The sequence below is a fragment of the Spermophilus citellus genome (genome assembly GCF_964194105.1).
Source record: "Spermophilus citellus genome assembly, chromosome: 6".
Classification (NCBI taxonomy): domain Eukaryota; kingdom Metazoa; phylum Chordata; class Mammalia; order Rodentia; family Sciuridae; genus Spermophilus; species Spermophilus citellus.
In genome coordinates, this window is record NC_138187.1 from 163,183,993 (window position 1) to 163,199,134 (window position 15,142).

At 54.1% G+C, this 15,142-nt stretch overlaps 1 protein-coding gene across 2 annotated transcripts in view; it reads right to left on the reverse strand.

The window, feature by feature from the left end:
• Positions 1 to 202: 202 nt before the first annotated feature.
• The window catches only part of MPZL1 (myelin protein zero like 1), a 45,473-nt gene continuing 30,533 nt past the window's right edge, over positions 203 to 15,142 (reverse strand). Inside the window, exons 3-7 of one of the 2 annotated variants that reach the window (XR_014022494.1) lie at positions 12,604 to 12,817; positions 11,812 to 11,944; positions 10,581 to 10,669; positions 9,216 to 9,318; positions 2,665 to 2,700 (exon numbers count right to left, since the gene is read on the reverse strand). Coding sequence is in view for 1 of the 2 variants with exons in the window: in XM_081297871.1 (XP_081153997.1) it covers positions 2,599 to 2,700; positions 9,216 to 9,318; positions 11,812 to 11,944; positions 12,604 to 12,817 (552 nt within the window). In the remaining variant the exon portion in view is untranslated. Of the gene's footprint in view, positions 2,701 to 9,215; positions 9,319 to 10,580; positions 10,670 to 11,811; positions 11,945 to 12,603; positions 12,818 to 15,142 lie in introns of both variants that reach the window. The other variant, XM_081297871.1, reaches the window with a different exon arrangement.

The window sequence follows — 15,142 nt, forward strand, 5'->3', positions numbered from 1 at the left end:
TCTGTTTGATTAAAAATGACCACACAGGGCTGGGGATGTGGCTCAAGCGGTAGCGCACTTGCCTGGCATGCGTGCGGCCCGGGTTCGATCCTCAGCACCACATACCAACAAAGATGTTGTGTCCGCCGAGAACTAAAAAAAAATAAATATTAAAAAATTCTCTCTCTCTCTTTCTTTAAAAAAAAATGACCACACAATAACATTCAGAAATTAAAAATGATGTATTAAAATATTCACAGAAGTACAATTGAAAAAGATCAAAAATAATAATGAATTGACATTTTTTCCCTAGTTGGATACATTTCCATTGAGCAACTAGACAGTTAGGATTTTTAATTTCCTAGGTGATCCCTTTTAGGTGTCCCTTCACAAGACTCATGAAAAATTTGGCCTCTTTCTCTGGTTACAAGTCTGGCCCTGGTCACAAGGGCCAGACAACCAGAGGGAAGTGGTGGACCAGTGGGTGGAGGCCCTGCTCCTGGATACCAGCCTCTGGTAAGAGGCTTTTCCAAGCGGCTTCCAGGGCAGGCAGGCTGGCCAGAACAGGCCCAGTGCTCTGGACACTCGCTGCCCTGGGGGAAGGGTCAGGAGGGATCTTCTGCTATGAGGCAGAGGCAGACAGTGTGAGGTGTCCACTGGGCAGGGAGGCCAGGAGTCGGGGAGAGGAGGAAAGAGAAGTGTGTGGAGCCCACAGGGCACCGGCCTCCCACTCGCATGGTCCTACAGGAAGGAGAGAAGGCAGGCTCACACCTGGGCTCTGGCACTGGGCCTCCCCGCCACACCCCGGCCAGCCACCCACGCAGGAGCCTGCTGAGGGTTCCCGAGATCTTGAAAACAGGCAAAGATCTCGGGACGAAGGCCAGAGTGCTGGGTGGAAATGGCAGCCCGCTGAAGGGCAGCTACGGCCAGCAGGTGTCCACCAAGCCCGTCTGTTGGCTGGCGAGTGCAGCAGTGTAGCTGCAGCCGGGGGAGTGGCAGCAGGTCTCAGGGAGCAGCAGAGCTCAGGGGTGGACGGCGGGCTCTGCAGCAGCCCTTTCTCCACTCACCACCTTGGAGCACCTCTAACCCAAGTCGTGCCTTTTCCCTTTAAAATGCTCTTAGGACGCAGCTCCCCACACTTCCCACAGGGGACCGAGGTGGGAGGGGGAGCAGCTCTCAGGACTCCAGGGGAAGGGCCCACGCCCCTGCCCCCACCTTCTAGATGACTCTCTTCCCATAGCCAGGGCTCCCGGCAGTTCTAAAGGGGAAAATGTTTCTTTTAAAACAAAGCACTCTGGGAGATGGGAGAAGGCAACCTGCACCGCGGTCTCAGGAGCTTTGCCAGCCCAGGAAAACCTGAAAACGCAGAGAGGTGGCAGGTCGGCCGTGGAGGAAAATGAGAAAACAGATCCCTCTCCTTCCTCCACCACTGTTCACTGTTTCAAGTGGTGGTGGGGGGGCGAAGTGAGGAGGGACAAACCAACCACAACACCAACACAGGAAGAGAAGAGAGCGCACGGGGCACTCTACTCCCACTGATTCCTAAAAGTCTTGACCCCTTGAACCTCAATCGTCTTGGAGGTGGGAAGCTTTGGGGAGACCAGGCCGACTGCCTGGGCCTGCTCTGCTGGAGGCCTGAGGCTTCTGGAGGAAGGTCATCCTGTGCAGTGCGAGGCCAGGGCCCTCTGACCACCAGGGCCCTCTGACCACCAGGGTGATCCAGCCAGCCCAGATCCCTTCCCATATCCCCTGTGGGGAGGGAGCCAAGGCCTCTCTGGCTTCCTGTGTTATGGCCACTCTGGCCCAAGGAGGAAGGACCAGGGCCAAGAATGTGATTGCTACCTTTCTCCTCCACAGGTGTCACACTCCCGCGCTCAGCCTGGCCTTCCATCAGATCACCCCCATGTGTTGATCGAAGGCTCCTGGAGGGGAGCGGTACCAGTGGCACCTAGTGGCACACTTATCCTTGCTAACCTGGTGTCATGAACCCACACACTGACAGGACATAAAGGATGTGACATTTAAGTAAGTCGACACAACACATAAAATTTGCCCCATGTTTTAGAAAAGCACCAACACCAATTTCTCGAATCTTCTGTAAGCGGCATAGTTAACAGATGCTGTCTAAAAGCTACAACCAAATGAATGGTTCTGGCGCGAGTGATGGGGCCCCTGGCTGCGTGTCCGCCACCAGATCTCCTTCCTCCCATGACAATAAATGCTAAGACTGGTTGAGCCCTTGGATTAAAAGGCCACGTCCACTGGAAACACAGAAGTCTGCTACTGTCTCTGAAAGGCAACCACATCTAAATGGTGGTGACAGGAATGTTTCTGAAATGTCCCAACTGTTAATGACCCCCAAAGCATGTACAAAAACGGCAAGACGTTTATACGTAGGCAGATTCACACCCTCACACCATCTTCTCGACATGCAACGCTGGCCCCACAGCAGGAAGATTAAATAGAATATACATGTCCTTCATCCACATCCTTCCTCCTTCTGGGTCTACACATGTGTGTGTCCTTGCCTGGGTCCCCAAGGCCACACGGGGTTATGGGCTACATTTTCTGCACAAGAGTCCAGTTTGGGTTTGTTTCTTGTCCAGGATGCTCTGGGTCTTAATTCTTCCGGATGTCCGCATACACCACGGATTCCGACTTGTTGATCTTGTCACTGTGATGGCCGCCGGAGTGGTCTAACTGCGCATATATGACTGGGCCCTGGAAGAGAAGCAGAATTAGAGGTCTTGGGCAACCGCGTGCCTACGGTACAGGTGTCCCAACCATGGTCGGGTTGTGGCTCTGGTTCTGTGTGTCTACAAGAAGATTTCCTCTGTAGGACCTCCTGGACCCCTGTCCACCAAGGCTAGGCACAGGTGGTGACTCTAAAGCCAGCATGGGCACTTTGTTATACTTCTCTTGTACGTTTGGAAGCTTACGTGACAACATAACACTCCTCCTCAGGAATATCCCTTGCTAATATCCCACAGAACTCTGCAACCTTAGCAACAGTGATCAGTCTTCAGGACCAGATGGCACGTCTGTCAACCTGAGACCTGTGGAAACTATGGAAAACACACTGGGTGCCACTCAAAGATACCATCAATTTGAACTGGTCATTTTAGATAAACAGGTACTTTTATTTTTTGTGTGTGTATGGTACTAGGGATTGAACCCAAGGGTGCTTTACCCCTGAGCTATATCCCCAGTTTTTTTCTTTTTATTCTTTCTTTTGAGAAAAGGTGCTAGGTTGCTTGGGGCCTTGTTAGATAGACTGCTTGAGGCTGGCCTCAAACTTGGGATCCTCTTGCCTCAGCCTCCCAAGTTGCTGGGATCACAGTGTGCACCACAGTGTGCTCCGACTTCCCCAGGAGGGCCAGGCCCCAGGTACGGGCTGCGGGCTTGTAACGTAGCAGGGCCTGTGTGACTCACAGGACAGTCCCCCAGCACCGCATGTGGCTCCAGCGCAGGAGAGGCTTGGCGCATCAGTTTCTTCACCTCTAACACGGCCCTGAGAACGGCATCCACACCTGAATCCACAGGCTGAATGAGGTCCTTAGGCACCCAGGTCTGCCTGTCAGGCCGACTACACAGACACTAGTCATCATCGAGCTGCCGTCACCCGGGCATCTTATTACACCAACACAGTTTGAAACAGGCTGAAGTAACTGACAGGGTGACCGGGGGTCGAAGCCCAGGTGCAGGCATCCGGGTGGGAGTGCTCTCCCTGAGGCCCCTCGTGGGTGAGATCAACAGACCACACCGTCCACACGAATCACAGAGACCTCCTGCCTGCATCCAAAGTTGCAGGAAAACCGAAGGCTGATCCACAAAGACGCAGAAGACGCTCAGAGGACAGCGTTCCCACAGCTGATAACAGAGCCCTGCCCATGACCCCCGAGGGGAGGGGTCCGCAGGGTGCAGCAGCATCTCCGCAGTGCAGTCAGGGCCGTCCACTGAGCAGGACCTACCCCTCTACTGCTGGAATCGGGGCCAGTCTCTGACCTGCTCTGACCCACGGAATAAGGCCCGAGGGACATCACCACTGTCACACCCAGGCCCCCACAGGTCTCGGGACCCGCACCCAACACTCTGCGAACAAGCCCAGGCCAGCCTGCTGGTGACATGGGACACATGGCCCAACTGTCAGACGTGAGTAAGACCACACTCTAGGCCGCCCAGCTGGTCATCCCTCCAGCCAATGCAGGTGCACAAGTCAACGGCTCGCCCCATCAACAGGAGAGCCTGAGCCAAACACACGGCAGCCCTTACACAGGAGGTGACCGAGAAACCCTGCGAGTGGAAATGCAGAGGAGCCGGGAACAGAGGCGGCACAAGTGCACCTGCACCCGCCAGCAAGCCCCAGAGGCCGGGAAGCCCCTCCTAGAGACAAGGCCCCACTCCCACCCAGGACGCTGCGCGGTTTTCCTTCAAGCTGCTCAGCTGTCTGAGGTCACTCCCACTGCCCCCTGGGATGTGACAGACTGACACAGGTCAGGGACCTGTGAGTGGAGGCCTTGGCAGAGGAGGGTCTAGAGGAAGGGAGGAGGTGCCCTGAGCTCGGACCTGCTAGCGGGTCCTCAGAGCTGGGGGAAGCCTGCTCCAGAGGGTGCTGAGAAGCTGAGGTACGCGGGGTCCCCTCGGATCTGGATTTTGAGGGCCAACGAGACTACTCAGGACTGCAGAGGACACCATGAAACAGGCTCAACTTGGAGATGACCCTGCCATTGCGGAGACAGTCACTTGGGTAAGCAGGAATAATAAGGAGAAGGACGGCAAGACCACACCAGCCTACCTTTTTGCAGCAAATCTCTTCTTCACCCAGGGGCCACACCCAGGGCCGCCACTGAGGGGCCACACCCAGGGCCATCACCGAGTGGCCACACCCAGACACTCCTCCCCCACACTCTCCTTCATGTGCTTTGTTTTGATATTTTCCCTCAAATATTGACTACAACAAAGGGCCTTAAGTACTGAAAATGTTTCCAGAAACAAACGGCCCGACGTAGATCGATCCTTTTAGTGATAACTGGAGAGAAATGTACCTCTGAATTCTACTTTATCAAATTTATTCCCAAGTAAGAACATACTGGAAGGTGGGCCAGGAAGAGAGGGTTCTGGAAGAACAAAGAGACCTGTCTGCAAACACACGGGTGCCTGAGCAGGCACCGCGGCTAGCCGGGCAGGTCTCCCCACCCGGAAGGGGTCACTGCGCCGAGGTCTCTCTGAGCACACGCTCACGACTGCTGACAAGACACTCTCAGTCCTCACTCCAGTGTGTGAAGAGCCAGGTGAAAGGGCAGCACCTAAGTACGGTGGCTCTCGAGGCAAATGCGACAAACACTGACCATCAACTCAGAACTGGAGCAGGACGGGAGGAGCACCCTTCTCCGGACCTGGCGGAAGGGCTGACACCAGCTCCGCCACTGACGACTACCCTCGGCTCAGTGCCTCGGCCACAGCTCCGTTTCTACAGGGGCCACAAAGAACACAGCGTATTCAGCTGCCGAGGGAATGCACGCACGATCTTATGCATCTCGGTGTCTGCGTATTAGAGCCAGCAAACTCTTAAATATCCCAACCACCTTTCTCCAAAATTGCTGCCTTTTGCAAAACCATGCCCAGGAAACCGATTCTCATCAAGTACTTACACAAAAATTATCTTAAACTAAGCTTTATAAGGGATTTCTGGCTCATTTCCTCCCTGTGCTGCCCCCACTCCCACCCCCCACGTCCTGAGCGCACGCCTTGTGCTGGGGAGGGCTTCTGGCTCTGCTGTTCACCCTCCCTTTGCCTCCTCTGCCCCTCGGGGTGAAGCAGGGTGACATCTAAGCCAGTCAAAATTCCTGTCCCCTTGCAGGTGACTGGAAGACGTAACAGCGTGTGCCTGATTCTTGGACAATGGGATCGAGGACATGTTTGCTGGGGGGCTTCTGTTGATCAGTCTTCACCACTCGTCACGGTGTGACCAAGGACGCACGCCTGGAAATCAGGGTGCTCCTTTTAAAGTCCCCTTTGTGGGGAGCTATTATCCTTTTCTTCTTATGGTGAAATAGCAGGGAGCTACTTACTCATCCACAGAGTGACCGCTGACACCGTTCAGTTCTCAGGTGGCGCCTACACATGGAAACGCAGGAAGATGAGAGAACCCTTGGGATGAACTCAAGGGAGAGTCTGTCAACATTCCTGCCATGTTCCCACTCCCAGCTCTGGCTGTCACAGACCCGTGTGCACATCACACAGGCCTAGGGTTAGGAGTGGGGAACAGATGAACCACACCTCAGAGACAAGAGAAGGGATGCCCATGTTACACGTCTCTCCAAGCTAACACCATTAGCTGGTACCCAGGGTGACCTGGGTCTGGAACACACGACTAACCCCTACAGCGCCACACAGGACTTATCTAGATGTGAAAATCTCCCCAAGGTTGTTTGCCAGAATATCCGCAAACACTTTTCTCTACCTGGTGGAAGAGCCCAGGGTTCTCTGAACACCCCGGGAGTCTCCTGAGAGCAGCGCCGGGTGCTGATGTCTGCCTTGGTCCTGTGGCAGCCAGCCGCATGGCTCATGTAGGCACTCAGATGCCCACGGAAGTGATGAAAGAGGACACAGTGGACATAGTCAGATAACACATCAGTTCAAACTGAAGGCAGTGCGTCTCCTGTGGCCTCTGCTGAGAGCTACGCTGGACAGGGCCTGGGCTCTCTGCAAGGGAAGCATCCCCGATCGTGCAAAGCAACACCGTGGTGACGCTGACACAGCCAGCAGGGTCACTCGCTGACACACCGAGGGCTTAGAATGCCTTGGAGTATCTGAGGCAAATGTTCTGACCCGGGACAGTGTCCTCCAAGGCAGTTAGTGTGACACTGAAGCCAGATAGCACAGCACACTTCACGAGGGAACGCTTGCAGAAGTGAGAGGGCCACCTCCGTCTCTCACCACGGGCCAAGGACACGTGGATTGCACACCCAAGTCATTTACCCTTGGTAAGTCTAACAGAAAGGGTACAAACAGGACCTGGAAGACAGCAAGGAAGGCTGGCGCTCTGCTTTCCTCCCCAGGGATGAGAGACTGAACCCGCAGCGCTGTGTCCGAGCTGCACCCCAGCCCTCTTTTTTAATCTTTATTTTTTATTTTGAGGCAGTATCTCTCCAAGAAGGCACCCAGGCTGGCCTTGAACTTGCCATCCTCCTTCCCCAGCCTCCTGAGTGCCTGGGATTCCAGGTATGAGCCCCCACTCTGCTGACAAAAGTGACTTCTACCCAACCTGACCATCGCTATTTCACTTATTTGGGGGGGGCGGGGATTGAACTCATGGCCCATGAGCTACGCACATGCTGCCCCTGGGCCTCAACCCAACCCTCTATCTTTTTTTTTTTTTTTTAAAGAGAGAGTGAGAGAGGAGAGAGAGAGAGAGAGAATTTTTTAATATTTATTTTTTAGTTCTCGGCGGACACAACATCTTTGTTGGTATGTGGTGCTGAGGATTGAACCCGGGCCGCACGCATGCCAGGCGAGCGCGCTACCGCTTGAGCCACATCCCCAGCCCCAACCCTCTATCTTTTAATTGGAGTGCTCTGAGCATTAATGTAAGGTGACCATCAGTGTGGTGAATTGACCTACTGCTTCACAGGAGACCCCTCTTGATTTGGGTTTTGCTTTCCGTGGTTTCAGTTACCCACAGCCAAACACGGCTCAGAAACAGACATGGGCAAGTCTTTCTCTCCATACTTCATTTTGGATGTTCCTACTTCTGCCCTCCACTTCACTGACCTTTTCTTCTATGGTATCTGATGGGTCTTGCATGGCACCCCATGCCTGTTCAGTTCTGAGTTCCCTGGGATTCTGTTTTATAGATCTACTTTTCCCCTCATTATGTTCAGGGTTTTCTTTATATCCTTGAACCTGTGGGATTTACAACACCTGTCTGAAGTTCCCTGTCTATGAACTGTTGCCTCTGACATTTCACCAACGGCCTCTCGGCCGGCTCCTCCTGGTTACGAGTTTTCTTCTCCTCTTTGTATGCCTAGTCAGTCTGATGGGTGCCAGACATGGAGAATTGCACAGTGTTGGCCATGGGGTTTGTTGTGTTCTTCTAGAGTGCTAGATTCCTTTTCCTTGTCTGGAGTGTCTGTTTCTGGCACTCTGCGGCCACCTCACACTGCACCTACCTCCCCAAACCACTCCCCTCCTGCACTGCAATAGCACCCTGCAGGGCTGCCAGCTGGTGGCCACAGGGCCTGGGCTCGTTGTCCTTTCTCCCGGATCACAGAGATGTACAAGCTACTCCCAAATGTCTTAAAGCCCTGTTTCTTCTCTTCCTTCCTAACATGCTTTCAGCAGGAGAGCCACACCCAGAGCCACTCTCAGTCCAAATAGGAGACTGAGGCTGCGGACAGAGAGAGGGAGGGAGAGGGAGAGCAGGACCAGGCCAGGAGCCCATGCTGCCTCGCACCCCAGGTTTGACCCCATCCCAGTCATCTGTCAGCAGAGCACCAGGTCTCCTCACCACGGAGCGCGCCAGGGAGCAAGGTGCAGGCCTCACCCACAGGGTCTCTCAAGCACAGCCTCTAAGCCTCTGTCCCACTAGCACCTCCGTGGGGCAGGCAGCTGGCCAGCTCAGCCGGCTCCGCGCCCTGAAGCACCACGTGGTCTCAGGCACCCAGGCAGCTGCCCGGCAAGGCCACAGCATGGCCAGACGGCACTGCCCACAACGCCACAAGGCCACTCTGTGCCAGATTCCAAGTGAAGTCACTTCTCCTGCATCTCTGCAGTAGGTGGGAACCGAGCCTGCCAATCATCCAGATAAAGCCTCCCATGTTTTTCTACAGAATACATGAAAATCATTTTTGTTTTACTCAACCCCAGGAAGATGGCTTTTCCTGTGAGTTTCTTTTAGAGGACTTCAGTACAGAACACAATTTGCTCGATTTTCCTTGGGCAATTCACTGAAGACTCTCTCAGCTGAGAAAGCCATTTCTTAATTCTACCTGGGCCACAGGAGTCACATTCTGAGCAAATAATGTGTTAGTGAGGCTGGGTGGAAACCTCAGCAGGGAACTGTCCTCCACACACGGAGGCTGTGGTCTCTTGAGAGTGGACCTTGAGCACGCTCATGCTTGCTCGCTCGCTTGCTCTCTCTTTCTCTCTCAGCTCTGCTTCCTTCCTGAACCCAGAAGAGACAGAGACCAAAGTTTGGAGCTCGGTGCCGGGGCAGGACTGCCGTCGGCCATTACCTGGTGGGATCCGGAAGGCAGACTCTTTACCAGACCCTCTGTGTCGGAGGAGGACTTCCGTGGAGCCTGCTTAACCGGAGACAAACTCTCTGATGTGTTGCAGCTGATGTAATGGCAATTTGGAAAACAAATGTAAAAAGAAAATTAAAAATTAAAATGAATGAAAACAAACACAGAACGGTGAGTGAGGCCAGACGCAGCGCAGATACGTGAACAGACAGCGGACAGTGGGCACCTGAGGGTCACCCGCCTTGAAGACGGTTTTCCACCTGATACTCGTTCTCTTAAGTGGTGGATCAATTGCAGAAATCAGTGTGGTGCCACCCCTTCAGCCCCGTTTCAAATGAAAACAGGGGGTTCTGATCACAACACAGCCTGGGCTGCTTTTTAAACCCTACTTTGGGACAAAGGTCCAAAGGAGTGAGCTTATACCTTAATGCAATCTGCTTCTGCTATCGTCAAAAGCAAACGTCTTCTGAATGTATTTAAAAACTACATCCAGAGTGAGTCTTGGCTTTTCTTCCCCCCATCCTCTGGTTCCCCATATTCTGTTTCACCACTGGTAACACAACCACACCAAAAGCAACAGAAAAAGACAAACAGCAGACAAAGAGACCACCCAGGAAGTCATGAGGGTGGGAAGTGTGGGGTGCCACTCGGCAGGTGAACCCTCCCGGTGAGAGGGCTTCAGCAGCAAGGCTCCTGAGAGAGGGGACGGGAGCTCCTGGAAGGGGTCATCAGCGGTCCCTCAGGGATGTGTCATCAGCACAGCTTCAGTCCTTTTTTTAAAATGTTCATTCTTAAGTTTTAGGTGGACACAATACTTTACATTTATGTGGTGCTGAGGATCGAACCCAGTGCCTTGGGCATGCTAGGCGAGCGCCCTGCCACTGAGCCACAACCCAGCCTCTCGGCTTAAATCCTCTAGGGCAGTGCTGTGAAAACTTTGGAGTTCGGGGAGGAGCACATTTAAAGTGTCGGTGCTCAGACCGAAGCACACCACAGACACTGCGTCCATTGGGACGGGAGGCTGCCTGGCTGAGCCAAGGTCGTGTAACTGCTCTGAACTAAGAAGGCTCAGTGACCGATGACAAAACTCATGTATGAAGAAAGAAAACAAAGACGCGTCCGTGCACACAAGCGTGCGCGCGCACACACACACTCACAGACGCACGCGCGCATTTCCCATGAGAGCACACACAGCCACAGGAACCAACTTCATCTGGACGTTGTGCGCAGCTGCCTGACATACTTGTGGACAGACCTCGAGGGCTGCTGGTTAGCGGAGCAAGCTGGTTAGTGGCCACAGGGAGACGGCTGAACGGACACGGAACGTGAACAGCAACAGGCAGTGTGATTAGTTACCATGTGTCTACTGGAGAGGAGGAGCCCAGCCCTGCCACAGTCCCAAGCGTCTTCTACGTCAGCTCTCCTTAGGAGTGGGGGAGAGGCAGCTGACCAGCACACCAAGGGAGGGAGGCAGGGGAGGGAAAAAACCAGAGTGAGAAGAGCAGCTCGGAATGCCATGCAGGGTCTAAAGAACATCGCTCTGCCTTTATTAGCCCCAAAGCAAGAGCTCCACCACCTGGATTAGTCCTGTGCTGAGACCCAACCCTCTGCCTGCTCAGGAAAACTCTCGCCATGCAAGCGAACCAAGCCAGCCCCAGAGAAGCATTCCACGCGGGCCGCGCCTGAACCGGAGCACTCAAGCCTGTCCACTCGCAGCACTCCTAAGCTGCACGCCAGCAGACGAGGATCCGCTGTCAACCAGCAAGAGAGCGCACGGCTCGGCCAGCCCTGCAGGACGTCCCGCACCTGCAGCACTGGGCCTGTGACACGGCCCCAGTCCCCCGTCACCCCAGCCTCCCCACGCGAGCTCTACGTAGCTTATGTGGGTTAGCTCTCCAGCCCAGGCGGGAAAGGCAAGGTCCTGCCATCAGACACACCGTGCTCAAAGGTGTCCTGTGAGAAGTCACAAACAGAAACTTTTTTTCCTTGCTGTTAGATTTTTTTTAAATATTTATTTTTTAGTTTTCAGGTGGACACAATATCCTCATTTTATTTTTATGTGGTGCTGAGAATCGAACCCAGTGCCTCATGCATGCCAGGCGAGCGCGCTACCGCTTGAGCCACATCCCCAGCCCTTGCTGGTAGATTTTATTGTCTTACGGCCCCAGTTTGGGGTGGGGAGGGAAATTACTAAGAGGAGGAGCCCCACATCATCACACCAGGCTAGGACCGTTAGGACTTTCTGAGCAGGGTTTTGAATTGACCCAGTGAGACCAGGGTTTTGAATTGACCCAGTGAGAAAGCAGACTCTCGTTAGGTTAATGCTAAGAAATTCAACTCAGGTAGGGCAAGTGAAGTCTGCAGCTTCAGAATCCCAAATGCAGAGTGGACCATCCCAAACAGTGCAGCCCACCCTGTCCAAAAGGGACCTGCAGAGCAGGGGCCAGCCTCCTGTCCACAGCCGGGAGAGGCACCGACTGGAGAAGGCCAGTGAGGGGCAGAGGCAACGAGGTCACTCTTCACAAGCTCTCTCCACACATACACAGATCCTGCCTTGTCTCTCCACCTCCCAGTCAGAGTCTCTTACCCAGTGTAATCCCGCTTAGAGTTCCTCCTTCGGTACAGGACGGCCAGGATCATGCTGACGAGCAGGGTGAGACCCACAACCACAGCAGTGACGATGCCCACCACCACCCAGACCGGGAACAGCGGCAGACTCTCTGGAGAGAGAAGACGACAGGACTCTGCAGGGAGGAAGGCAGCTCCCTACGCAGATGGGCCCGGCCCACGAGCCAGGGACCACCTTCCCTGTCCGCTCAGCTGTCACCCAGCCAGACACCAGTACCCAACTGAGGACACTGTCGCACACGTTGGCTATAAAGAACCAACTACAGAGCTGAGCACTTCTGATCCCTGGTCCTAAGACCAAAGCAAGACTGAGAGGTGGACTTTATCATTCTACTCAAAGTAGACATGAATTTCCTGCTTATTCTCAAAAAAAAGGGGGGAAATATTTGTACTGCTTTTAGAAATGTCAAATTTTTCCTAGAAGACATCAGAACAGCATTGATTTTCTTCTTTCCCACTGTCCTCTACAACTAGCCACCATCAATTCAGGTTCTGTACAATCAACACTGAAAAGCCAATATCCCTAGGATCAGGTCCACAGGCTCCTGATGGGGGAATCAGTGGTACAGCCAGACAACGGGCAGTTCCCAGCAGCCAGGGCTGGGGATGGGCCACAGGTCCACAGACACAGGCAGCACAGGTGTCTGGCTAAAGCCCTCCCTCCAAACACAACCCACAGGTCACTCTTGGTCCCAGTGGAGCCTGGGATAGAGGACGGCCACCACCGTGGAGACGCTGAAGGGCCGAGTACCTTTCTCCACCACGTACAGCCTGATGTGCCCAGGCTGGACAACGATGTCCGGAGGGTTCTTGACGTCGCAGATGTAGGTGCCATTGTGAATGAACTGCATGTTTTCTATGTTGATGGACGCATCTTTCTTGTCCAGGTCTCCAGCCCAGCTGATTCTGTCCTTAAACGGAGGGTAGTTGCCCAGGTACACTTGTCCTTGGGAGTAGTGGAAGAACTGTAATTGGAGCAAGAGCACAGTGAGCCACGCTCAGTGGCAGAACCCCTGGAGCCTGGACGGGCCGCGGTGAGGCTCGGTGGTAGTGCTTATCTGGCAGGCACGAGGCCCTGGTTTGATCCCCTTCACCACCCGTAAGACTCCACACCGAAAGAAATGCCACGCCCACAACAGGTCTCAGACGTGGAACCTAAGCCAGAGGTGCCCACCTGCTTGCCTCTGGAGGCTGAGCTGCAGCCCTCTCCTCCAGCAGCCTCATGCTCTCCTCAGACCTGCTTTTAGCAGAGAACTTTCTCAAAGACCTTCAGACCCAGCACCAGGGGAAGGCGACCGTCCCGGTGCTCAGATCTAAGCAAGCAGCTGTGCTGGGGGCCTCTGCTCTCACTCCTCCTGGACAGGTGACGTGGTGCTGGGGACAGTGACTTGGCAGGTAACCCTACCACCTCCTGACCTCATAAGCACTTCTACTCTGTGAGTGCCCATGTCCTGGCCTGGCATCAACATCTCACCTGATGGCCCACCACTTCACGGGTGGCTGCCCTGCCCTCCAAGCTTGTCACCTGCTGTGAACTTCTGCCTACTCATCTCATCTCGACCGGGGCTGCTGTCTGAACCCTGCTGGGCCTCCATTCCCCCTGCAAGTGTCAGGAGGGGGCTAGCAGGAGGCCTTGGGAAGTGCGGGCTCCACCCTCGGGACAGGCCCATGACATGATAAGGGGCCCAACCAAAAGAGCACGTGCTCCTGCCCCTCGGCCCTCTGCCATGGAGCTGGACGGCAAGAAGGCCCTCGCCAGGTGCTGGGCCCTTGGTCTTGGTCTGCCCAGCCTCCATCTATAGGAAATAAGCTTAGTTCCTTACACGTTATCCAGCACACAATGGGCTCAGACAGGAAAGACTCACTCAAGCCACCAGCCTTGGAGCGGTCCTTGATCCCTGCCTTCTTCCCAGGTGACTCCCACCCGGCTGCCAGATCTGCGGTTCCCTGTCCTGTCTCCACATTGCCATAGCAACACCTGAGTCATGCTCATCAGAGTGGCCTCGCAACTGGTCGACTCCAGTCTGAGTGGAGGCTAATCTACCTTCTAGGCTAAATGAGGGCTGGGGCTGGGGCTCAGTGGGAGAGCACCTGCCCTGCAGGTGTGGGATCCTGGGTTCGACCACAGCACCACTTAAAAATAAATAATAACTAAAGGTATGGTACCCATCTACAACTAAAAAAATAAAAAAAAATAAAATGGCTAAATGATCACCAACAAGCAGAAATAAAATAACTGTTAGTATTGCTATTTATCCAATATATACCCTGCATTTAAGCTGACCCAAATACTCATCAGAAACTGTGAAGGGTCTGAGGTTTTAACCTACTTGCAAACTAACAAATTTCCTGGTGGGACATGGGAGGGCAGTTCTAGCGAAGACTTCATTCCATGAAGAAGACTCGGAGACGAGCCTTATTCTTATTCTGTAGGACGCAGCAAGAAGCTTTGATCTGCTCCCCTTGTCTCCAAGACCCCAGGGATGGCCCAGAGGGGCCTGGGTAGACGCTGCACATGCAGAGCCAAGACAGAGACCAGATCTGTCTGTTGTCTGAGACAGGGTCTTGCTGCGGTCCAGGCTGGTCCTGAACTGGCCAAGTGATCCCCTCCCTAGCCTCCCCAGCGGCTGGGACTACAGGTGTGCCCCGCCATACCCAACCTCAAGTCCATATCTTCAGCTCTCACCCAGAAGGACACAGTGTCTTTACTACACTGGGCAGTCGGCAAATGTGTCCTCTCCCCAGAGGGGAACAGCGTCGGTCTTCCAAAGCCAGTCACCTACCAAGAAACTCCAGAACAAGGCACCGTGCTCTGCTCCCAGCCACGCAGAAACACTCCCATGGCCACCTTGGAACTTCAGCAGAAACACAGCAACCTGCCCAAGGTCACAGGCCCTCCCGATGGAATTCAACCTAGCCAAGGCTCGTGCTCTTCCATTACTGAATGCCTCTCAGGTCTGGTCACGTCTTGCCTGCTCAAAGCTCTTCACTCTCTTCTTTGCCAGGAAATAAACAAACTCTCAACCCAGGAAACAAGCCCTTCCCGCAGGAAGTCTGCCTCCCTCCCCACAGCATCTCTGCCCTTGCCTGGCATTTCTGAGCCAGCAGTGGTAGCAGCTCTGCGCTGCTGCCCACGGCTGCCTTCTGAGTGGGTTCTCTTGGCGGGTGTCCTGTGTTAGACTGTGACCTTAGAAGACAGGGGACGAGATGTGCCTCTCTGCACTCCTTAGCACACAGCAGGAATCACGTTTGTGGACTGAATTGATGAAGACGACCTTGGTCAAACCAGT